The 26,543-nt window shown below is 45.3% G+C and overlaps 1 protein-coding gene across 2 annotated transcripts; it reads left to right on the top strand.

Moving 5' to 3' along the window:
* The first annotated feature begins 417 nt into the window (after nt 1–417).
* On the top strand, nt 418–6,969 carry CHCHD1 (coiled-coil-helix-coiled-coil-helix domain containing 1). 2 transcript variants are annotated; one of them, XM_077259248.1, is made up of 3 exons: nt 418–726; nt 3,468–3,586; nt 5,710–6,969. In XM_077259248.1, the coding sequence occupies exons 1-3, from the start codon at nt 591–593 to the stop codon at nt 5,815–5,817; spliced, it is 363 nt and encodes a 120-aa protein (XP_077115363.1). In that variant the 5' UTR covers nt 418–590; the 3' UTR covers nt 5,818–6,969. The 2 variants fall into 2 exon arrangements, with proteins under 2 accessions (XP_077115363.1, XP_077115364.1); XM_077259249.1 differs by lacking the exon at nt 5,710–6,969 and adding an exon at nt 5,201–5,319 and having other exon boundaries at nt 434–726.
* The last annotated feature ends 19,574 nt before the right edge of the window (nt 6,970–26,543 follow it).

Genomic DNA, 26,543 nt, shown 5'->3' with positions numbered 1-26,543 from the left:
AGAATCAGCACCGTCCCACTAAGAATCAGCACCGTCCCACTAAGAATCAGCACCGTCCTACTAAGAATCCGCACCGTCCCACTAAGAATCCGCACCGTCCCACTAAGAATCCGCACCGTCCTACTAAGAATCCGCACCGTCCTACTAAGAATCCGCATCGTCCCACTAAGAATCAGCACCGTCCTAAGAATCAGCCAGCTCTGGCTCCACGCTGACTCTACCATTGTCTTGTAATTAGCGCCACATTACACCATGCGCCACCTGCACTAGCTCTGCCATGGAGCTGGCCATAGTGATAGGACAGCCTGAGGTTCTGTGGCAGAATTCCGCTCATTTCCCACTTTCAGTACACGGATTATGTCGCGGATTTTCTACGCAGATTTCACAATGTGAATAGGAAATGGTCAAATCCGTGTCAGCCCCAACCGTATCCGCTCATTTGTGCTCAGGACTCGACAGAAAGACGACTACCGACCACGTGCTCCTACAGCTGAGGAGACGCCAGGTGACGTCATGGGAGTGGGCGGAGACAAGGTGCTGCGTCGACGCCACTTCCCCTCCCAGAGTGCCTTGCGGTGCCCTTGACTGTCATGGCGTCTCAGGGCAACTTGCTCAACGAGAAGGTGGCCAGGCTGGTGAGCCGGCGGTATGGGAAGCCCGTGCTGGAGCCTCGGCTACCGCTGGCGCTGGCTGACAGAGTGGCCAACCGGAGGTATAAGCTTGGAGGTAGGTGAAGAGTCTGTCCCGCCTCCTTCCATCACAGGAACACAACACTGCACATTTCCAAATACCACGGTGTGAAGTGTGGCCACAGCTCCTGCAGGGGGCGCTCCGCTTTCCCAGAGCCCTGAATAGCAAATTACTAGAGATGGTGCAGCGATTCTCTGGACTCTGGAGCCATTCCAGCGGCCCAGTCAGTGATCTGTGGCCATAGACGGGACCCCTGAGCCGCCTCCTACCCGACCACATAGGTGATGGGCCCAGTCAGTGATCTGTGGCCATAGACAGGACCCCTGAGCCGCCTCCTACCCGACCACATATGTGATGAGCTGAGTCAGTGATCTGTGGCCATAGACAGGACCCCTGAGCCGCCTCCTATCTGACCACATATGTGTAGAGTTGAGTCAGTGATCTGTGGCCATAGACAGGACCCCTGAGCCGCCTCCTATCTGACCACATAGGTGATGGGCCCAGTCAGTGATCTGTGGCCATAGATGGGACCCCTGAGCCGCCTCCTACCCGACCACATATGTGATGAGCTGAGTCAGTGATCTGTGGCCATAGACAGGACCCCTGAGCCGCCTCCTACTTGACCACATATGTGATGAGCCCAGTCAGTGATCTGTGGCCATAGACAGGACCCCTGAGCTGCCTCCTATCTGACCACATATGTGATGAGCTGAGTCAGTGATCTGTGGCCATAGACGGGACCCCTGAGCAGCCTCCTACCCGACCACATATGTGATGAGCGGAGTCAGTGATCTGTGGCCATAGACAGGACCCCTGAGCCGCCTCCTATCTGACCACATATGTGATGAGTTGAGTCAGTGATCTGTGGCCGTAGATGGGACCCCTGAGCCGCTTCCTACCCGACCACATATTTGATGATCCGGCCTGGCATAAAGTCACATGTGCATTGTGCCGTAACAATGATGCTGGTCTGGACAAGTTGCTGATGCAGTCAGGGAAGAGAAAGTATTGGTGCTCCCATTCAGCGAGCACAGGTGGATCAGGTCCGGTGACTCCATTCACACCATGTATACTAATTTACCCAGTATAGCATCGATCACGCCACTGTCCTGCAAACTGTACAGTCAGGAATCTGACTTCTGGGCGACGGTTCTCTGTGGCACCCTCCAGGCCACGTGCACACCTTGCATATTTGTTGTGATTTACCGCCGTGGATCTTCAGTATCATCCGCATCCATTACAGATGCAGCACAGGGGATGTGATCCTATCCACAGACTGGAAGAGGAATCTGCTGCAGAAATTGTCGGGTTGAAGCCATTATAATAAAAACCACGGTCTGATGTGTTTGTAATTTTATACTTTTCATTTCTAGTAATGGGTTTTCCACAGACAGCTGCTTCTGAACCTCCTCCAATCTAATGCCTTCGTTTCACTGCTACACTGCTGTGATTACAGGCTGTAATGGTTACATCACAAGTACCGTGCATGGCACTGCTGCAGCCAGTCACTGAGCTTCCACCATCTGCATTGGCAGAGCTTCTGATGTCAGTAAATGGCTGCAGCAATTACATGCCCTAAAATCACGACGTCACCACTGCCAGTAGGGAACAGACTGGCATAGCAGTGAAGAGCCAGTGCTGGGTCAGGAGAGGGCGAGTATCGGCTACGTTTGTGATCTTAGGGTATGTGCACACGTTGTGGATTTGGCCCTCCGGATTCGCAGCAGTTTTCCATGCGTTGTACAGTACCATGTAAACCTATGGAAAACCAAATCCGCAGTGCACATGCTGCAGGAAATTCCGCGCGGAAACGCTGCGGTTTATTTTCCGCAGCATGTCAATTCTTTGTGCGGATTCCGCAGCGTTTTACACCTGTTTCATAAAAGGAATCTGCAGGTGTATAACCGCAGGCGAAATCTGCACAGGGCGTTTTACCTGCAGATTTTGCAGAATCCACGCAGAAAAATCTGCAATGGAATCCGCAACATGTGCATATACCCTCAGAGGTAACAAGCCTTTGTCAGGATGAAAGTTTGTTGTGTAAAACTTCTTTAAAGGGAACCTGTCACCCCCAAAATGGCTGGTGAGGTAAGCTCACCGGCATCAGGGGCTTATCTACAGCATTCTGTAATGCTGTAGATAAGCCCCCGATGTTACCTGAAAGAGGAGAAAAAGACGTTAGATTATACTCACCCAGGGGCGGTCCCGGTGCGGTCTGGTCAAATGGGTGTCTCCGGTCCGCTCCGGCGCCTCCCATCTTCATTCCATGATGTCCTCTTCGGGTCTTTACGCCACGGCTCCGGCGCAGGCGTACTTTGTCTGCCCTGTTCAGGGCAGAGCAAAGTACTGCAGTGCGCAGGCGCCGGGCCTCTCTGACCTTTCCGGCGCCTGCGCACTGCAGTACTTTGCTCTGCCCTCAACAGGGCAGACAAAGTACGCCTGCGCCGGAGCCGCGGCGTAAAGACCCGAAGAGGACATCATGGAATGAAGATGGGAGGCGCCGGAGCGGACCGGAGACACCCATCCGACCTGACCGCACTGGGACCGCCCCTGGGTGAGTATAATCTAACGTCTTTTTCTCCTCTTTCAGGTAACATCGGGGGCTTATCTACAGCATTACAGAATGCTGTAGATAAGCCCCTGATGCCGGTGAGCTTACCTCACCAGCCATTTTGGGGGTGACAGGTTCCCTTTAATACACTTTTGTAAGTATAATTTTCAATCTATAATTCTTTACTATTGTTTACAGCATCATTGTTTATCGTCTTCTTTTCCAGAGGCAACCTGCATCACAGAAATGTCTGTATTAATGGCCTGCTGGAAAGAAAATGCCTTCAGTGACACCGCATGTTCCACTGCAATCAAGGTTTTCTATGATTGTGTCGCACAAGAACAGGTATTTTTGTGTGTTTTGAAGTGATGAGAAGCAGCAAGTTTCTGTACATGTGGAATAAGCTGAATATATACACTGACCACTCCATGGCTTCAGCTGACCTGAGCACCACTGCAAATAAACCCTTCAGTGGCGGTGGGGGTCCATGCATGACCACTGCCTATGCAAAGTACAGGGCACTTAGTGCTCATTCAGACTAGTGAATGAAACCTCTCGATGCTGTCCATGTGCAAAACTGACAGTACACAGAGCTCTACGTGTCAGCGGTAGTTCACATTAATGGTCCTCATGTACAATATTGCTGACTGCACTACTTTAATCCATGTTTCTGATTAGACTTGCCCATTAGTAGTCATTAGGTGTGCAAAGAACAGGTCGCTTACAGGTTACTATTAGGGTGCGAGTCCACAGTCCGGATTGTCGGCGCTCAGCCCAGAGTGCCGCCCCCTGCTGTATGCGCGGTTATTCTGGATGTGTTCATTGCACACATCCAGAATATCCGCACCCCATAAATAGGGTCCTGTGATTTACCTTGCGGCGACGGAGTGTCACCGCAAGGTAAACAGACATGCTGCGTTCTAAAAAGACGGGCCACATGTCCATATACACAGGGCTCCCGGATGCGTGTTTCATAAAATCCCCTCCACTATACTGTAACATCTGGACGCTGTGGGTTGAACGCTGCGGTTGTACACATCATTCAATCCACAGCTAATCCGGATGTAATTCGGCCCGTGGACACATACCCTTAGCACGTATGCAAATTGTCTCTTCGGAGAGGAAGATGACTTGGACTCTGGTGCCACCTATTGGAAGTAGAGTTCCACTCCTCTGAAGAGACAATTTGCATGTTTAATTTCCTAGAGGAGCATGCAAGGCTTCTCATACTGGCATGCCAGACCCGGCTTGTCACTATCTACAAAATTAAACCTTACCCCTTAGAACATTCACATGTAGGCATTTTTAACGGATCCATTACATATAACATAGGCAGAGGTATTTTGATGTTATTTATTACATTTTGCATGTCAAAACTGAATTCCATATGGATGTAAAAATCCGACATATTAATGGCATACAGATGACATTAAGGATGAAAAATCTTCTTTCTTTCTAATGAACATTTTACACAAGCTTGTCTGCTTGTCTGCCTTACTTTTCCCAGAAAATGTTTCCAACCATTGCTTTGTCACGTGCTGACAATCTGACCCCACTAATACAGCATGGACACATACAACCCCTGGCAAACATTATGGAATCACGGCCTTGGAAGATGTTCATTCAGTTGTTTAATTTTGTAGAAAAAAGCAGATCACAGACATAGCACAAAGCTAAAGTCATTTAAAATGGCAACCTTCTGGCTTTAAGAAACACTAAAAGAAATCGAGAACAAAAAATGTGGTAGTCAGTAATGGTTACTTTTTTTAACCAAGCATAGGGGAAAAATTATCGAATCATGAAAAACAAACAAAAAAACACCCCAACACATCACTAGTATTTTGTTGCACCACCTCTGGCTTTTAAAACAGCTTGCAGTCTTTGACGCATGGACTTAATGAATGTCACACAGTACTCTTCATCAATCTGACTCCAACTTTCTCTGATTGCTGTTGCCAGGTCAGCTTTGCAGGTTGGAGCCTTGTCATGGACCATTTTCTTCAACTTCCACCAAAGATTTTCAGATAGATTGAGATCCAGACTATTTGCAGGCCATGACATTGACCGTATGTGTCTTTTTTCAAGGAATGTTTTCACAGTTCTTGCTCTATGACAGGATGCATTATCATCTTGAAAAATGATTTCATCATCCCCAAACATCCTTTCAATTGATGGGATAAGAAAAGTGTCCAAAATACCAAGATAAACTTGTGCATTTATTGAAGATGTAATGACAGCCATCTCCCCAGTGCCTTTACCTGACATGCAGCCCCATATCATCAATGACTCTGGAAATTTGCATTTAAGAAAGTTGTTCCCTGATTTTGTGTTATAACTTGGTTATTTGCATATTGCATTTTCTGTTTTTTTTTCTACTTTCCTAAAAATGGGAATTGGTGATGGGTAACTTTATTTGTGTAGTAATAATAACCAAATAACGTTTCTAAACGTATATTATTCTCTTGCAGAAAGCCCGGAAATTAGGAGCCAAAGAAGAAAAACCTGCAGGCTGGATGCCACCACAGCAGGTCAACAAATTGCTCAGAAAATATCCAAATATCAAGCAGGAGATCTAAAAACACAAACGTATAAGTGACTGAGAACATGTGCATCAAGCAAATGAGGAGAAGTCTAAGAGCCGTGCACTAGCCACACGTGGAGCAGTGGTGGAGTGGACTTGTCTGATATCACACATGCAGATGGCAGCTGCACAGTCTGCATTTTATGGTGGGGCAGCGCGATTCTTCCGGAGGGGCAATCTGGTGCCTCCAGCTGCACATTCGTCCTGTAATAGTAACACAAAATCCAGCGGTTTCATGTGACCGTGCACAGGTTTATTTCTACAATCAAAGTTGTATCTTAATAAGTCTAAGAATTATTGACAAAAAATGTAGAAAGCAAAAGTCTTGATCTAGTGAAGTCTTCATGCACGCAACTTATTGAGTTGGGTGTAAATGTCCATATGAAGCAATAAAGGCTTCTTCCCATAATTTTCAATCATATCTTTCATAATTAAATGCAATTGTTACCTGTGGATGTAGTAGAGGAATCTCTCCCTAATGCCATGTTCACACGGTCAGTATTTTACATCAGTATTTGTAAGCCAAAACCAGGAGAGGAACAAATAGAGGAAAAGTATAATAGAAACATATGCACCACTTCTGTATTTATCACCCACTCCTGGTTTTAGCTGACAAATACTGATGTGAAATACTGACCGTGTGAATGTGGCCTTATGGATCGAGTCACATGAGGGTTTTGGTGCAGATTCAGTTTTCTAAAAGATGTGTGAGGCTATGTTCACACACTGCAAAGCCCACAGAAGCCTCATCAAACAACTTTACTATTGATTTAAAAACGGAATCCACATTGTTCGTGTTTTAAGTTTTTTTTTGCAATGAAAACATTGCCACGAGAGAGAAAAAAGTGACGTCACTATTTTATTTTTAATGTGGACCTGCTCCAAAATTGATATTGTCAATTCAGAAGCTCAGAAAAAAGTCAGATCTGAAAACCTCGGCATAAAACGCATGGATTCCTGAATTTGATTTCCCTGTAAAAACACTTTTTTTTTTTTTTTTTTTTTTTTTGACAAAATAAAAAAAAAAGATGTGAACATACCCCAAGTGTTTTCTTTATATGTCACTGCCTTTTAGAAGCCATTCCTGGCATTAGCTAAAAGGAAAACTGCATCAAAACTTATGTAAATAAATTGAAATCATGTTTGACTGTTGTCGTGTCTTTCTTTTTCCCATCCCAAAGTTCTCTAGAGTCACTAAAGGCTTCCTCTACTTCCTCCATAGTGATTGCAGTCCTGCTTGCTTCACCCCTGGAAAAAAGTTATGACTATAGAACCAGTCTATTGTTCCTGGTCTTCCCATCATACAGTAGTCACAAGAAGCCTTGTATTTGCCCTCAGGACGTAATCCCAGCAGGGCCCCCCAGCATCCCTCCCTGGTCAGAGGTGGCACAGCAGGACTCTTCTGCCCCCAGAGGCCATCACACAGAATGCACAGAAACATCTTTTGATTAGGAAGTGCTGGTCCTGGAATATTCATACAGCGCCCTCTGGTGGACGGTTGCTTACATGCATCTCTCAGGTCCTGCAGTAATAAGAAAAGGAGATTGAAGTTACAGCTGGCTTATGAAAACTGCATCTTTCTGTACCAGGACTTGTCTGTCCAGAAGATTGTGGACTACATTTTGTGCACAGCTACTTTAAAGAGGGTTTCTGAAAACCCCTGTCCCCTACCTGTGGTATATAAAAAATAAAACTGTTCTGTACTCTCCCTTAACGGGTCCAGCCCTGTGTTGTCACCCTGAATCCCAGTGTCTGTTAGTGTCTGCAATGCTGGCGTACCGTTGACCGCTCTTCTGACTATCGGTGCACTCACCAGCTCATGGTGTTAACTCCGGCAAAGCCGCTGAGCTCATTTATCTGCTGCAGCTCTGTGGATGTGATGTTAGTGCTGCAAACAATTACAGACACCAGGAGCAACAATGGAGACTACGCACAATATTTCTGAAATCTCATAGCTTTTGCTGGTACTGTAAAAAGTAGCTTTTAATTTGCATAAAAAATGTTGCTTGTGGACATATGCTAAGGGTATCTGTACACGGTTAGTAGTTTTTTTCCCCGCAAAATCTGAAGCATTTCCTTGCACTGGCAAAGTGAATAAGATTCCTGAAGTCTCATGCACACGCCGCTTATTTTTCCTTGTAGATTTGAAGCAGTTTATAATCTGCAGCATGTCCATTCTTGCCATTTTGCAGCCTTTTCACACATTCCAATGCAAATAAAAACACGGCAATAATGTGTGTATTTTGTGCTGCGTTTCTTCTGCCAAGAGGAACATTTTTGGTGCACTTACCTTAAGGTTGCCTGTGTTTTTTTGTTATGCTTACTTACATAGCGTCATCGTATTCCACAGCGCTTTACAGATACTGTTCTGTTCCAGGAAAGAATCTCCAGTTATATAAAAGGAGAAACAGACGTTTGTCAAGTATTTTGCGGAATAAGGGTATGTGCACACGTTGCGGATTCTCTGCGGATCCGCAGCGTTTTTTGAGGTGCAGAAACGCTGCAGATCCGCAATTGATTTACAGTACAATGTAAATCAATGAGAAAAAAAATGCTGTGCACACTTTGCGGAAAATCTGCTGCGGAAACGCTGCGGTTTAAAAGGAGTAGCATGTCACTTCTTTTTTGTGAATCTGCAGCGTTTTTGTACCCATTCCATTATAGAAAACCGCAGGGGTAAAAAACGCAGCAAATCCGCAAGAAAAATGCAGCAAAAATGCAGAAAAAAACCGCAGGTGCGTTTTCTGCCAGGAGAGACAGAATCCGCACCAGAAATTCCTAGGCTATGTGCACACGTTGCGGATTAGGCTTAAGTGTCATGAGTCTGTCAAATGGAGCAAATTGGTAATAATCTTCCATAATGGTACGTGCCCACAATCCGAAGATGCTGCAGGTTTGACACTGCGTGTGTTTTTTTTTTTTTTTGCAGCATCAAACCCGCAGGGGCCAGATGTTACAGCATAGAGGGTGAGATTTCTAGAAAATCCCATGTCCGCTATACGTCCACTGACGCCCGCGGATCACCAGACACTGACAAGTGGCACGTCTTTCCAGACCGCAGCATGTCCATTTCTCTAGCGGAGACTCTAGTCTACACAACACAAATGTAATCAATAGAAATGTACTGAACTCGGTAAATCCGCACGGTTCAGTGAGCACATGCGGATTCACCTACGTTCAATAGAGAGCAGCGATAATACACTGCTTCCAAATTGCTGCCACTTCCGGATCGTGGGCACACGGCCTAAAGGAAAAAATAGGAGGATAGGGGGGCTAGTGGCCAACCAGTAGTTCTCTAATGAAAGGTGTGGGAGGGTAAGAGAAGGAAAAAAAAAAGATCTAACAGGATGCAAAATTTTTGGTAGTAGGATCCATGTTGCATAATATTGGGCTGAGTAAATGAAAAATGAAAATTTTCCACTAAAACGTTGATTTGGCAGCATGTTTGTAATTTTCAAAAGGGGTAATAGGAGTAAACGATTGGTACATTGTGTTGTGCAATTTCTCCTGAGTACGCCGATACCCAATATGCGGCCTAAAACTATTTTTGAAGCACAGTGCAAAACTCAGTAGGGAGGAGGTGCCATATTGCGCAAAGTTTGCTCCACTAGTTTGAGGGGGTCACATTGGCAGAGCCCCTGAGGTGCCAGAACAGCAGGAACACCCATAAGTGACCCCATTTTACAAACTAAACCTCTCAATGAATTCATCTAGGGGTGCAGTGATTATATTGACACCACAGGTGTGTCACAGACTTTTATACCATTGAGCGGTGAAAAAAAATTTTTTTTTTTACCACAAACAACTTGTTTTTCATTGTCACTCGTGGAAATGGGTTAAAATGGCACCAAAATTTGTCCAAGAATTTCTGCTGAATGTAGAAATACCCCAAATGTGGCTGTACAGTACTGCTTAGGCTAGGTTCACATTTGCGGTTGAGTCCGCAGCGTATCGTCCGCGAACGCCTGCACAAAAGCATAATAACGCAGCGTTTTTTTCTCCGCATCAGCTTATGCAGGACGTGAAAAAAGCGCAACGTTTGCATGCGTTTTCATGCGTTTTTGCATGTGTTAGCGTTTCTTATATGCATGCGTTTGATCGGAAAACATTTTTCAAGGAGAATTTCCTTGAAACACGCCACGCCAAATGGGAGTGGCTCATGGGATTTCTGTATATAAACCCTTGTACAGATGAAATCCTCACATTTTGCTCCTGCATCCTGCGTCAAGATGGATCTTCGCATGGAGAGTTTTCGGAATCTGGATTTGGATTTCAGCTTGTTTCTTTCCTTTGCATTTGCTTGTGAGCAAGAACGGAAAAGAGAAAAACTAAGAAGACGGCGTCGGCGCTTTTGGCAGCACCCAATTCTTGAACTGCGATACAGCCTCCTTATTCCGTGAGCTCCATGAAAACCCAGAGAAATATTTTGAGTACACGAGGATGTCTCAAGACAGCTTCATGGAATTGCTGGTCCGTGTACAAGGAGCCATCAGCAAGCAGGACACCCTGCTCCGTAGAGTTAAACACCGGTTCCAAGTGCCCTCTATATTAGAATATTTTTTTTTAAAGTTTAATAAGGTGATCACCGGTTCACAACTACAGTTTTTATAAAATCCACTCGTTGTATCATGCAGATTGCATAAGACAGGGATTGGATTATAACCAAATTGGGTTATGTAACCCATGTTTTACACTACACCTCTTCTCTCTGAGGTCAGTGCTATGGTAGGTGACATTGAATTAGCTCCATCGTCACTTCAGTCTGCATTTCTATAGTTCTATATGTTAATGCAGACTGAAGATGATGGAGCTAATCCACCTAATATCTTTACTCACCTGTGTGTCAGAACTAGTGCACTCAGGATGCAGAAAACACTGCATCCTGAGTGCACTAGTGCTGACACCTGGGCAGGTGAGCATTGTTGACCCCTGACCTTTTTTGCTGTATTAATATATATTTTTGGAGGATTTTCAGTCCTCTGTGTTTTTGCCACCTCATAGACTGCCGTCACACTAGCAGTATTTGGTCAGTATTTTACATCAGTATTTGTAAGCCAAAACCAGGAGTGGGTGATAACTGCAGAAGTGGTGCATATGTTTCTAGTATACTGTTCCTCTATTTGTTCCACTCCTGGTTTTGGCTTACAAATACTGATGTAAAATACTGACAAAATACTGCTAGTGTGACGGCAGCCATAGCTCCATGACAGACAAAGGAAGCAAAACTGCAGTGTAAAGCAAATGAAGAAGAGGGGCAGTAGATTGTGTGTCATGGAGCTATGAGGTGGCAAAAACACAGTGTGTGTACACGGCAACGTGTATTGACGGCACACGGGGTGTGTTGCCGGCGATGAAAGAGACAAAGAACAAGCAGTGATTGGGGAAAAACACAAGTTTATTTTAAAAATATATATATAAACTTTTACGATACAATGAGGGGGAAATGTTATGGACCTGGGGGGTGTGGAGCTGGGAGGATTGGCTACTGATGGACGATGAAGGGGTTCCAGGGGAAGAGCTAACTAAACTTGTGGGGTCTGGGAGGTCAAGGATGGAAGTAGACACATTAGGAGTGGAAGCATGGGACGGGAGAGACACATTGGAAGGGAGAGAAAAACTGGACAACACAGACACATTGGGAGGTGAGGGTGGAGGTAGTACAACACCTGCTGGTACAAGTCTTTTTGGCTTTCTGTCCCATTTTATGCAGCAGCTTCTTTTTTTTGCGTCTACGTGGGAGGATGGAAGTGGTGAGGTCGTTCAGAATGTGGACCCGGCCTGGTGGTGGCAGTGGGCAGCCATTCAGGATCTTGAGGCGGCCTAGTGGTGGTGGCGGTGGACAACCGTTCAGGATCTTCAGGCGATCTAGTGGCTGTGGACAGCCGTGCAGGATCTTGAAGCGGCCTAGTGCTGGTGGTGGTGGACAGCCATGCAGAAGCAGGACTCGGCGTGGTGGTGGTGAAGTGGCTTTCAGCAGCACCCGGCATGGTGGTGGCGGTGTAGTGGTGTGCGACAGTACTGGGCATGGTTGTAGCCATACAGTGGTAGGCAGCAGAACTCGGTTTTGATGTTAAGTGTGTAATTTGTGGCACAGGCGGAAATGCCACGTGTGGCTGCTGGAAGTACCGAGTCTGCTGCATAGCGTGAACGTAAGCAGCATTGCAGGCCTGCATCACGTTGAGCTGGAGTTGAGGCTTAAGGTGTTTCGACATGCCTTGCTCTATCTTATTAAAAAATGGTGTGCTGGTCTTTGGGGTCGGCTTCCAGACGGTTAAGGCATTGGATGACATCCTGGAAAAGTGTGTTAATATGGGGCAGACCACTTTCCAGTCTATCTCCCAGTGCCTTCAAGCCATTCTGGAATACCGAGCTCAAGTGAATTAACTCGGGCATGAATGACCTGTCCGAGGCCTTCTGCTGCTGGTGGGAAGAACCCAAAAAAAAGAGGCAGAGGACTGGGATAGGGGAACACCTGAAGGACCAGCTGCCTCTTCTCCAGACTGGGACGCCGGCCCACTTGCTGCTTTGCTGGTGGATGACTGGGACTGGTCCGTGTCTGTTCAATGAGGGACTGCTTCAGAGGGACGATCCAGGTTCGAGGGTGCTGCTACAGGTTCTGTGAAAAGAAAAGTAAAACATTACTACCAAAAAATAACAATTGTAAAAGCGCCGACTCCTGTGGACTAGAAAAATTCAGATTAGTGAATAAAACACAATGGAATACAACACAAAAATACTTACGTTCTCTGAGCCAGGACAGGCCTCAGGAAAGACAGCACCTGGTAGTATTTATATTTCCAGATCCTTGCTGCAGCACCACTGCGAACTTGAATCACCTGTCTCAGATCCTTGTTGAAGTGATCCTTCATCGAACGCCGACGGGTTTTGACTTTGTTCACTGTGAATAGGGAAAAAAAAATTGTTAAATAATGCACTTTAGGCCGGGATCACACAACCGTGTGTGATGCCAGAAACTTGCAGGAGTTCTATCGCATTACACACGGTTGTGTGATCCCGGCCTCAAGGTTCACTGCCGCATCAGACCACACTGCAATACTTACGAAAAGCCTTTTTTGACTCGTGACGTGGTGTTGTCCCAGTCATCCATCAGCGCTTCGGTCACCTCATTCCACAGCCGCCGAATCACCACAGCGTCCGAGTGCTGCTGCTCCCGGGTGTCCCACAACGCAACTCAGCTCCTGCACCAGGGTGATGAGGAGGTCGTTGTCAATGATTTCCTCCTCCCATTGTGGAACCTAGAAATCAAACAAAGACATTAATGTTGGAAAGATAAAACACCTAAAACAAAAAAAAAAAGGCAAAAATAATTAAAAAAAAAGACAAGAGTACCAAAAACAGTCAAGAATACATACACTCCATCTTGCCACCGGAACTTGGGCCTGAGCCTGCTGCTCCTTTACATGGAAATCCCAGTGTAAGTGCTCCGCATAGAGTACAGAATAAGGCCGATAAGCTGAGCTTTACTGCGATTTTTGGAAAGAAGAAAGAACAGATCAATAGCAGTTCAAGAATTGGTGTCATTTATTTTTATTTTTTTCTCACAGATTTATTCTTCGGGTCAGTGTAATTACACCAATACCAGATTTATATAGTTTTTTTTAAGGTTTGGCTACTATCACTCACTAAAAATGCTTTTTTACACAATAAAGTTTTTAGAATCACCAAATTTTGAAGGCTCCAGTTTTTTTTATTTTTCTGAGGACAGTCATGTTAGGTCTTGTTTTTTGCGGAACGAGTTGATGTTTTTATTAGTTCCATTTATGGGCACAAAACATTTTATGATCACTTTCTATTCCGTTGCTCACAGTGTCATAAAATTTATAAGGCAGCTTTATTCTTTGGGTCAGTAGAATTAGCGATACAACATTTATTTTTTTTTTATGTTTAGCTGCTTTTATACAATAAAAATTGTTTTTGCATGACCTTATTCTAACAGCTATAGCTTTTATATTTTTCCACTTATGGAACTGTATTGCTGCTGGATTTTTGTTGTAGAAGATATTGTTTTCAGCTATACCATTTCTGTTTACATTTGACTTTGCATGTAATTCCACTTTTTTTTTTACTGGCAGTACAATGAAATAAAACAGTTTTTGTTAATGGTTTTTTATTTATTTTCTGTGATGTTCTCTATAGGGATAAAATAGTGTGACTGTTTTATAGATCAGGATGTGGTGATACTAAATAACTGTACTTTTTGTTTTCTTTTGTTTTTATGTACATACTAGATGGTGGCCTGATTCTAACGCATCGGATATTCTCGAATATGTATGTAGTTTATTTATGAAGATTTAAGAATAGTGCAATGAATACACAGGATTTTCCAGGTAAAATATATACATTATCATTAAATTTTATTGCTCATAGAACTTCATACATCTGAACGAAATTAATAAACAGATCATCAAAATATATAAACCATTACATGAATATCTAACTGTATTTAAATAAATCATCGGACAAAAGAAGTACATCGACACTATAATATATTTGTTAACAATATCAACCCAAAATATTTTTGTACACCACATTGACTGACTGAACGTGTTCAGTAAACGTGAGTGAACTGTGTCGCACTGTGACTGACAGAAAGTGTTCAGTAAACGTGACTGAACTACATCACACTGTGACTGACAGAACTTGTCCAGTAAACGTGACTGAACTACATCACACTGTGACTGACAGAACTTGTTCACTAAACGTGACTGAACTACCTGGCACTGTGACTGACAGAACTTGTTCAGTAAATGTGACTGAACTACGTGGTACTGTGACTGACAGAATTTGTTCAGCAAAGGTGACAACTGTGTGGCACTGTGACTGACAGAACTTGTTCAGTATACGTGAGTGAACTATGTGGCGACCAATCAGCGACGTGGGATTTCCATTACAGACAGAATTAGACGAATATATAGTAGATATGCATTTGTTAGCGTAATAATTTTTTCACTGTCTTTCGTGTATGTGTGTATATATATATATATATACACTCACCGGCCACTTTATTAGGTACACCATGCTAGTAACGGGTTGGACCCCCTTTTGCCTTCAGAACTGCCTCAATTCTTCGTGGCATAGATTCAACAAGGTGCTGGAAGCATTCCTCAGAGATTTTGGTCCATATTGACATGATGGCATCACACAGTTGCCGCAGATTTGTCGGCTGCACATCCCAAAGATGCTCCATACAAGGCAGGATGGATCCATGCTTTCATGTTGTTTACGCCAAATTCTGACCCTACCATCCGAATGTCGCAGCAGAAATCGAGACTCATCAGACCAAGCAACGTTTTTCCAATCTTCTACTGTCCAATTTCGATGAGCTTGTACAAATTGTAGCCTCAGTTTCCTGTTCTTAGCTGAAAGGAGTGGTACCCGGTGTGGTCTTCTGCTGCTGTAGCCCATCTGCCTCAAAGTTCGACGCACTGTGCGTTCAGAGATGCTCTTAGGCCTACCTTGGTTGTAACGGGTGGCGATTTGAGTCACTGTTGCCTTTCTATCAGCTCGAACCAGTCTGCCCATTCTCCTCTGACCTCTGGCATCAACAAGGCATTTCCGCCCACAGAACTGCCGCTCACTGGATTTTTTTTCTTTTTCGGACCATTCTCTGTAAACCCTAGAGATGGTTGTGCGTGAAAATCCCAGTAGATCAGCAGTTTCTGAAATACTCAGACCAGCCCTTCTGGCACCAACAACCATGCCACGTTCAAAGGCACTCAAATCACCTTTCTTCCCCATACTGATGCTCGGTTTGAACTGCAGGAGATTGTCTTGACCATGTCTACATGCCTAAATGCACTGAGTTGCCGCCATGTGATTGGCTGATTAGAAATTAAGTGTTAACAAGAAGTTGGACAGGTGTACCTAATAAAGTGGCCGGTGAGTGTATATATACACACAGGTGCATCTCACAAAATTAGAATATCTTCGAAAAGTTAAACTCACATATAGTAATTACTATCTATTTCAAGTGTTTATTTCTGTTAATGTAGATGATTATGGCTTACAGCCGATGAAAACCCAAAAGTCATTATCTCAGTAAATTAGAATACTTTACAACACCAGCTTGAAAAATGATTTTCAAATCTGAAATGTTGGCCTACTGAAATGTATGTTGAGTAAATGCACTCAATACTTGGTCGAGGCTCCTTTGGCATCAATTACTGCATCAATGCGGTGTGGCATGGAGGCGATCAGCCTGTGGCACTGCTGAGGTGGTATGGAAGTACCGGTTGCTTTGATAGCAGCCTTCAGCTCCTCTGCATTGTTGGGTCTGGTGTCTCTCATCTTCTTCTTGACAATACCCCATAGATTCTCTATGGGATTAAGGTCAGGCGAGTTTGCTGGCCAATCAAGCACAATGATACTGTTGTTTGTAAATCAAGTATTGGTACTTTTGGCAGTGTGGACAGGTGCCAAGTCCTGCTGGAGAATGAAAATTCCATCTGCAAAAAGCTTGTCTACAGAGGGAAGCATGATGTGCTCTAAAATTTCCTTCTATTATACTTTTCCTTTGATTGTTCAACTCCTGGTTTTGGCTTATAAATTCTGATGTCAAATACTGACCAAATACTGACCGAGTGAAAGTGGCCTGACACTGACCTAATCCGACTAGAGAAAGTGGCTTAAATCCAACTGCAAAAAGAGTGATCCAACTGCCAATACAGGTGTTGTATAAAAAGTCATCCTTTATTGGGGAAATTTTAAAAAGGGGGAAAATGTAGAAAACTGCATACACCGACAAGCTAGGTGTGTTCAAACCAAGTCTAAGAACGCACTTTGCGTTCAAAATGCGTTTGGTTACAGCATCATGTAGCCCACCACACCTTAATTGTCGGTTTGTGCCTTTTTCTATACTTTCCTCCTCTTTTTAATTGTCTTCAATGAAGGATTTATTTTATATGTTACCTGGATTGGAAACTGGATCACTCCTTCCTTTTTGCATCCACCACACGCCATGCCGTGGCATTCATCACAGGCTTCTCTACTGACTGAACTTCTTGAACGGTGAGCTGGTTCATTTTTTTCTTCTAAACCCAACTAACACGTTCTTTGTAATGACAGTTTTTAATAACCAGTACAAAATTTTTTTAACAAATAAAGGCTTGGCCATTGATGACTAATTAGTCAGAAAAAAAGGTAAGAAAAGCTGAAAAATAGACTGCACAAAGGTATTCTAGAGCAAACTAACATTCATTGCCAGAATTATGCTGTAACCATCCCACACATCCTATGTTATAGGACATCAGGGTGACCATTCTATTATTTATGGAAAACTATATCCACTCATCATCATCATCTGACTCAATAACATGGGGGAACCCGAAGTTTCACTCATACTATCCAATTGCAAGGAATTAAATGAGCCTCACAGTGATGTTGGTAAATGACCCACATTGTCCACCGAGAATGAGCAGCAAAGGTTAGATGTCGGCCATCTCTCATGAGTATGAGTCATTCTAGTCTCTGTCCTTCAGAAAGGGAATATGAAAGTCTGCATTTTGTGAAAAATAACTAAAGCCTACTGTCCTCTACATGTATAAAAGATATGTAGACAGATGGCGGTTTTCAATGTTCATGTTCTATTTTTAATGATGAAATACCGCAAGACATTCTTATGACACATAACTTAAATATGCTGGTAGATGCTTCTTTATGAGGAAAATATCACATTGATTTCGACACTAGGAAACCAAATCAACCTTTGGTTATGGCTCGGATTTGATTAGAATATTAGTCTGATTGCTCAATGACACAATTTATAGAAACATCCAAGGGCCAGCGTTGCACACATCAGCCATAATGAAGAGCCTTGTATTAGGCTAAGTGCACACGTTGCAGAATTGCCGCGGAAATTTCGGCAGCAATTCTGCAACTCCTGCCATGGGTATATCGCATGCGAATTGGCATGCATATTCCCGCAGAAAACTAGCGTTTTGCAAGCATAATTAGCTTGCAGAATGCTAGCGTTTTCCAAGCGATCTGTAGCATCGCTTGGAAAACTGATTGACAGGTTGGTCACACTTGTCAAACATAGTGTTTGACAAGTGTGACCAACTTTTTACTATTGATCCAGCCTATGCAGCATCTATAGTAAAAGATAGAATACTAAAAATAATAAAAAAAATAAAAAAAATGGTTATACTCACCTTCCGCAAACAGCCGATCTCCTCAGCAGCTTCCGTTCCTATAGATGGTGTGTGTGCAGGACCTTCGATGACGTCGCGGTCACGTGATCGCAACGTCATCGCGGTCATGTGACCGCGACGTCATCGCAGGTCCTTCACACACACCATCTATAGGAACGGAAGCGGCCGCGTGCACCGCTGAGAGGCGGGAAGGCTCCGGGGGCCATCAAAGGTGAGTATATCATGATTTTTTATTTTCATTATTTTTTTTAACAATTATATGGTGCCCAGTCCATGGAGGAGAGTCTCCTCTCCTCCACCCTGGGTACCAACCGCACATGATCTGCTTACTTCCCACATGGTGGGCATAGCCCCCTGCGGGAAGTAAGCAGATCAATGCATTCCCAGGTGTGCGGAATCCCCGCGATTCCGCAAATTTAATGAACATGCTGCATATTTTTCCGGAATGCGATTCCGCTCAGGAAAAAAATGCAGCATGTGCACAAAAAATGCGGATTGCATTCTATTAAATAGGATGCTTAATGTGAGCGGGTTTTTTCGCAGTTTTATAGCGTTTTTATAGCGAAAAAACGCGAAAAAAATTCAAAAAATCTGCGAAAAATCGGCTACGTGTGCACATAGCCTTACAGTATTCAATAAAAGTGATGGTCTCCACAGGCTGGTCTTCATAGAAGTACCGTCCTGGCAGGCACAGGGGCCTTCAGACTCCAGGATGCCATAGCAACCCATCAGTTTCTCATGATCATGTCCCTGGGGTCTGATAGATGCGTGGATTGGCACGCCGGTCTGTGTGCTATAAATGCTACCCTTACAGACAACAGCATTTAACAAGTTAACAGCAACAGTCAGAGCTAAGCTTCATCTATGGCTGTTGAAATCTGTGTCTTTTCGGCTATCCAGTGTGGTAGGCCATGGCTATTTTTATTTTCACAGGTTCTCTTTAAAATAGACTTAATCAGGAATGGTATTCAGTTATAATTAAATCACCCCTCTCCCCAAGACTGATAAGTGATGTTTCTCATGAATGGTCACCCTGCGTGTTGCCTTCAGTTTGCCTTCTTGGCTCAGAACGGCATTGCGTCCTTCTAAGATGGCCATGCAGTGGCATGTGGAGTGCAGTGAAGTTCCCTGCCTTAGCTGTGAGATAGAAGTCGAGGTAGTGTATGCAATTACTACTGTACTCCACATCACTGTGGCCACATGTGGCCATCTTATATGCAGGAGGAATACAAAGCCAATATGATCGGAAGAGGCAAATGGAGGATAGCAGGTAGCCATATATATGCAGAGCTCCAGAGTCCTGGTTGTTGCAGTAATGTCGCTCTTCCACCGGGGGAGTGATATTACATCTGATGGTACCAAAGGAGTTCACCTGACCAGGTATCACAAGTCACACACTACATGTCACACTCCAGTCCACCAGGGGGAGCCTTGCTCCTATCTATTAGGGCACTCCTCACATACGGGTAAAACTGGTGGGTTGGATAGCAAGTTAGTCAGAAGCTGCCTGGGTTTGACCCAGAGAGGACCTGTCAGGCAGACGGGGAGAAGGAGGAACATCTGAGCTGCAGACAGAGGATCCCTGTCAGGGGTGGGATTCTGACAGAGACATAGCAAGAGATAGAAAGCTACGGAGCTGCACCTGCACCTCATTGCGGCAGCATCCTAAGAAAGGACAAGAAAGGAATTGTATTGTGGAGAGTGAGAAACGAAGTCACAGCACAAGGAGATAATACCGGGAGGAGTTCTGCCCCGAGATCGGCAGCCTCGTTCTGAGGCGCGTAACCGGTGGCCGGAACACCGAGGGAGTAATAGACTCTACGCATTACTTCAGAGACCAGCAGGACAGTCAATTCCAAGTTGGCTGCCCGACCTTAATACCTAAGAAGACACGGTGGCAAATTGTGGGGGTCGTGGCGTGTTTAGGGTCCCTACAAACAAGCCCCAGGCTATCCCAGTCATACGGGTTGTCCTATCCATACCATCTGGGGGACAGAGAGAGAGAGAGAACATCAGAAACATCTACGAGAGTTGTGAGGACTATCCCGTGGTGCTCAGCAGGGAAGTACTACAACACACAGGCGCTAGTAGGAAGGCTACTGATTTCCACCTGGATAAGGGAACTCTGGATGTACCTTCGGACCGGCTGGATTCCACCTGCCCTGTGACCAGTGCTCTGGACTGTGGATGCTGAAGCCTTCAGTAAAAGGTAAAGAGACTGCAACCTTGTGTCCTCGTTATTCACCGTGTCTTAAACTATCACCATCTACACTTCTGGGAAGCCCTGGGGGTACACTTCACCTGTGGGAAGGTATACCATCTAGCTGCCATAACATCACCCCAGCGGACCCCTCAGCAGTGTCGGTCACCCTGACCGAATACCACAGGTGGCATCACGAACACCGTACAAACTACCCGTTTAATTGGACGCCCCTCAGAGGGCCATGACAGGGTCGGGCCACCGTGACATCCCCAGAACTGAGAAGGACCCAGTACCGAGTACCCCATTGCCCCGACGTGGGGGCGCTCCAATCTTTGGCATCACGAACAGGATCTACTTAAGCCTGAAAATCGGGTCATGTGTGCCTAAGAACTGTGTCAGAACTGTATTGGAACTGTGATTTATTGCAAGGACTGTGTATTGCCATTTGCCGCCAAAATTCCCGCCAAAACCGGCACCATTGCCCCACCACGAGGAGCGCAGGAGAAGAAGAAGGGCGTGGAGTTGTAGGCGTGAATGAATTGAGAAGTGCGAAAAATAATGGCCGCCCAGTCTAAATATCTCTGTACCTTTAGGACGTGTCTGTCAGCAGCTGAGATCCGCCTCCTGATGCTTAATGTCGGGCGGAGACAAAGAAAACGAAACCGCCCACAAAGGAGGGAGCAGGAAAAGGACCAGGAAGGAGCCAGCCACGTGGGAGACGCCATGGCAAGCCGCCCGGGACCAGAGCGTGGGGTCGGAGCAGAGGACTCCCCCAGCTACCCAGAGAGGCACCGCGACCAGGCCTCCACTGTTGGCGCTGACTTCCTGCAGGCCGGAATGGAGGAGTTGATTGACCAGCTCCTGCAGATGCGGGTAACCACCAGGGCCGCATACTGGACGACACCTGCGGAGGACTCGTCAACACCGCCACCGCTCCCTACATTGCTACAGGAGCTGCTGCCAACACCATCGCGGACGCCGCCGCCAGCAGAGCCAGCCGACATCGAGAACACCGCTGCGGCAGGTAAGAATGCCGACCCTGCCTCGGTGACCGAAGGACTGCTGATAGGCCCCGTAGCAGCGCTACCTGCTGCCACACCTAAGACTAACGACACTAACCCCCTAGCCTCTGAACTAGCGGATCCTAACACTACCACCACGGTGTGCATCATTTCTACTACTAAACCTGCCACTAAAACTGACATTCGAACCAAGGCTCCTAGTGACTTGACCACACTTGAAAGACGAACCAACGACATTGACACCGCATCAGACGAGAGCACGGGACCAGAGCTTCCCCGGTCAAGAAGTGTTCATTATCAACTGATGTCTTGCAACCTATTATGAGAAAAAACCTCGGAGAACCAAAAAATGTATATAGTTCTTTTAAAACTGTTCCTGACTTTGCTGTTTAAACCCGTCTAGGGTTAACTCCTCAGGGATCCCTTTGTTTACCCGGGATCCCTATTGTTTCAAGTTTTTCTATTTGTCTTCTAAAGAACTGCAGAATCATGAACTGCGCATGATCAAAAACTACTTGTACATAGTTTGCACCTTCTTAAAGGTGCTTCCTACTGGTTTTACATAGGAGACTTTTACAGAGACTGCCTCTTAACAGAAACTGCTGTTAATTATGCTGTAAAAATAACTGCTTTGCTTCACAGACCTGAAGAAAAACCCTTTGGTGTGGCAGAATTCCGGGTCAGGATTACACGTCTTGTAGCTCACCCAAGACCAACGTTTGGGGGTTCGTAACGGGTCCCTCAGATCATGTCATACTGCCTTAAACCAACTTGAAAATTAATGATGTGATTATTTGCACTACCTCTGAAAAGACTTGGATCCCCTCTTAAAGGGAATGTTCACTTGTTGCACTTAGTTAAAACATGATAGTGTTGTCTTAAGAAGTTAGATAGTAATAATGTTTATGCATAGTAATAGTATGTAGTTAGAAAACTAGTGATAAGACATGTTTGAAAATGTTGAGAGTAAAATGTTTAATGATGTACTGTAAATAAAATTGAGGACAAGAGGAAGTTGGAAGAAAGATTGTTATGATCCTGGTGGTAGGATCTCAAACTGACCTGACAAATATACCCTGAGTATATAGGACAAGTTCTGGGGATGTGGAAGCTATATTGACCGCAATCCTGATCCTATCCAAACACACTAAAGGCAGCTGTGGAACGTTACCTGAAAACCTAGACGTCTCGTCACAGCCTGAGAAACTAACTACCCCTAGAGAGAAAGCAAAGACCTCACTTGCCTCAGAGAAATGTACCCCAAAGTTTTAGATAGCCCCCCACAAATAATAACGGTGAGTCAAGGGGAAAACACAAACGTAGAGATGAAACAGATTTAGCAAATGAGGCCCGCTAATACTAGATAGGCAGAAAATAGATAGGTGTCTGTGCGGTCAGTACAAAAACTATCAAAAGTAAACCACGCAGAGAATACAAGAACCCCCACACCGACTCACGATGTGAGGGGCGCACTCTGCACCCCAGAACTAACCAGCAAGCAAAAAATCACATAAAAGCAAGCTGGGCTGAACTCATTATATAATGAGAAACGTTTTCAAGGAAATAATGAGAAACTGAACAAGCAAACTTAGCTTCTCATAGCAGGAGACTGGTCACAAGGAATATTCAGGAGAGCACAGGATCAGGACTGAATACACTGACAGCAGGCGACAAGTAAAGGTCCAGGTGAGTTAAATAGGCCCAGCCTAGCAGGAGATGAAACAGCTGAGCCCAGCCAAGACCAGCCATATCGCTAAAGGCCACCAGAGGGAGCCCAAGAACAAACACACAGTACCACTCATGACCACAGGAGGGAGCCCGAGAACGGAATTCACAACAGTACCCCCCCCTTGAGGAGGGGTCACCGAACCCTCAACAGAGCTCCCAGGCCGATCAGGACGAGCCAAATGAAAGGCACGAACCAAATCGGCCGCATGGACATCGGAGGCGACAACCCAGGAATTATCCTCCTGACCATAACCCTTCCATTTCACTAAGTACTGAAGCCTTTGTCTCGAAATACGAGAATCCAAGATCTTCTCCACCACATATTCCAACTCCCCCTCGACCAAGACCGGAGCAGGAGGATCAATAGAAGGGACCACAGGCACCACATATCTCCGCAACAATGACCTATGGAACACATTATGAATGGCAAACGATGTTGGGAGGTCCAAACGAAAAGACACAGGGTTGAGGATTTCCAAAATCTTATAAGGACCGATGAAACGAGGCTTGAACTTAGGAGAGGAAACCTTCATCGGGACATAACGAGAAGACAACCATACCAAATCCCCCACACGAAGTCGGGGACCCACACAGCGATGGCGGTTAGCAAAGCGCTGAGCCTTCTCTTGGGACAAAGTCAAATTGTCCACCACATGGTTCCAAATCTGCTGCAACCTATCCACCACAGAATCCACCCCAGGACAGTCAGAAGACTCAACCTGACCCGAGGAGAAACGAGGATGAAAACCAGAATTGCAAAAGAAAGGTGAAACCAAAGTAGCAGAACTAGCCCGATTATTGAGGGCGAACTCAGCCAATGGCAAAAAGGTCACCCAATCATCCTGGTCAGCAGAAACAAAACATCTCAAATAAGTTTCCAAGGTCTGATTAGTTCGTTCGGTTTGACCATTCGTCTGAGGATGGAAGGCTGACGAAAAAGACAATTCAATGCCCATCTTAGCACAAAAGGATCGCCAAAATCTGGACACAAACTGGGATCCTCTGTCGGACACAATGTTCTCCGGAATACCATGTAAACGAACCACATTCTGAAAAAACAATGGCACCAAATCGGAGGAGGAAGGCAACTTAGGCAAGGGTACCAAATGGACCATTTTGGAAAAACGATCACAAACCACCCAGATGACAGACATCTTCTGAGAGACAGGAAGATCCGAAATAAAATCCATGGAAATATGCGTCCAAGGCCTCTTCAGGACAGGCAAAGGCAAAAGCAATCCACTGGCACGAGAACACGAAGGCTTGGCCCGAGCACAAATCCCACAGGACTGCACAAAGGAACGCACATCCCGCGACAAGGAAGGCCACCAAAAGGATCTCGCCACCAAATCCCTGGTACCAAAAATCCCAGGATGACCCGCCAACACCGAAGAATGAACCTCGGAAATAACTCTACTGGTCCATCTGTCTGGGACAAACAGTCTCTCCGGTGGACAACGGTCAGGTCTATTGGCCTGAAACTCCTGCAACACCCGTCGCAGATCAGGAGAGATAGCAGACAAAATCACCCCCTCTTTGAGAACACCAGTCGGTTCAGAAACTTCCGGGGAGTCAGGTACAAAACTCCTAAAAAGGGCATGAGCCTTCACGTTTTTCGAACCCGGAAGATATGAAACCACGAAATTGAAACGAGAGAAAAACAGCGACCATCGAGCCTGTCTCGGATTCAACCGTTTGGCAGACTCGAGATAAGTCAAATTCTTGTGATCCGTCAAGACCACCACACGATGCTTGGCTCCCTCAAGCCAATGTCGCCACTCCTCAAATGCCCACTTCATTGCCAACAACTCTCGATTACCAACATCATAATTCCGCTCGGCAGGCGAAAACTTTCTTGAAAAGAAAGCACATGGTCTCATCACAGAGCCATCAGAGCTTCTCTGCGACAAAACAGCCCCTGCTCCAATCTCTGAAGCATCAACCTCGACCTGAAAGGGAAGAGAGACATCGGGCTGGCGCAAGACAGGAGCCGAAGAAAACCGACGTTTCAACTCCTGACAGGCCTCCACGGCCGCAGGAGACCAATTCGTCACATCAGAACCCTTCTTGGTCAAATCCGTCAAAGGCTTCACCACACTAGAAAAATTAGTGATGAAGCGACAGTAAAAATTAGCAAAACCCAAGAACTTCTGAAGACTCTTCACAGATGTAGGTTGAGTCCAGTCATGAATAGCCTGGACCTTGACTGGATCCATCTCGATAGTAGAAGGAGAAAAAATAAAGCCCAAAAAGGAAACCTTCTGGACTCCGAAGAGACATTTAGAGCCCTTCACAAACAAGGCATTGGCACGCAGGACCTGAAATACCATCCTGACCTGCTTCACATGAGACTCCCAATCATCAGAAAAGACCAAAATATCATCCAGGTACACAATCATAAATCTATCCAGGTACTCTCGGAAGATATCGTGCATGAAGGACTGAAACACAGAGGGGGCATTAGAAAGCCCAAAAGGCATCACCAAGTACTCAAAATGGCCTTCGGGCGTATTAAATGCTGTTTTCCATTCATCGCCCTGCTTTATGCGCACAAGATTATACGCTCCACGAAGATCTATCTTGGTGAACCAACTGGCCCCCCTAATCCGGGCAAACAGATCGGACAACAGTGGCAAGGGATACTGAAATTTGACCGTGATGTTGTTTAGAAGGCGATAATCTATACAGGGTCTCAGAGAACTATCCTTCTTGGCCACAAAAAAAGAACCCTGCACCCAAAGGGGATGAGGACGGGCGAATATGTCCCTTCTCCAAGGACTCCTTTATATAACTCTGCATAGCGGTATGTTCTGGTACAGACAAATTAAAAAGTCGTCCCTTAGGGAACTTACTACCAGGAATCAGATTTATGGCACAATCACAATCCCTATGAGGAGGTAGGGCACTGGATTTGGGCTCATCAAATACATCCTGGTAGTCCGACAAAAATTCAGGGACTTCAGAAGGAGTAGAAGAAGCAATTGACACCAAAGGAGCATCGCCATGAATCCCCTGGCACCCCCAACTTGACACAGACATTGCTTTCCAATCCAGGACTGGATTATGAGCCTGCAGCCATGGCAGACCCAACACGACATCATGCAAATTATGTAGCACCAGAAAGCGAATTACCTCCTGATGTACAGGAGCCATGCACATGGTCAATTGAGTCCAGTACTGAGGTTTATTCTTGGCCAATGGTGTAGCATCAATTCCCTTTAGCGGGATAGGGAATTGTAAAGGCTCCAAGATAAAACCACAGCGCCTGGCAAATGACAAATCCATCAAATTCAGGGCAGCACCTGAATCCACAAAAGCCATAACTGGGTAGGATGACAGAGAGCAAATCAAAGTAACAGACAAAATTAATTTGGGTTGTACAGTACCAATGGTGACAAACTTGGCAACCCTTTTTGTGTTCTTAGAGCATGCTGAGATAACATGAGCAGAATCACCACAGTAAAAGCACAACCCATTCTGACGTCTGTGGTTTTGCCGTTCAACTCTGGTCAGAATCCTGTCACATTGCATAGGCTCAGGTTTCTGCTCAGAAAATACCGCCAGAGGGTGCACAGGTTTGTGCTCCCGCAAACGCCGA

Source organism: Ranitomeya variabilis, chromosome 4 (assembly GCF_051348905.1).
Source record: "Ranitomeya variabilis isolate aRanVar5 chromosome 4, aRanVar5.hap1, whole genome shotgun sequence".
Taxonomy (NCBI): domain Eukaryota; kingdom Metazoa; phylum Chordata; class Amphibia; order Anura; family Dendrobatidae; genus Ranitomeya; species Ranitomeya variabilis.
Note: the sequence above shows the minus strand (reverse complement) of the source record. Positions and strands in the feature narration are given on the sequence as shown.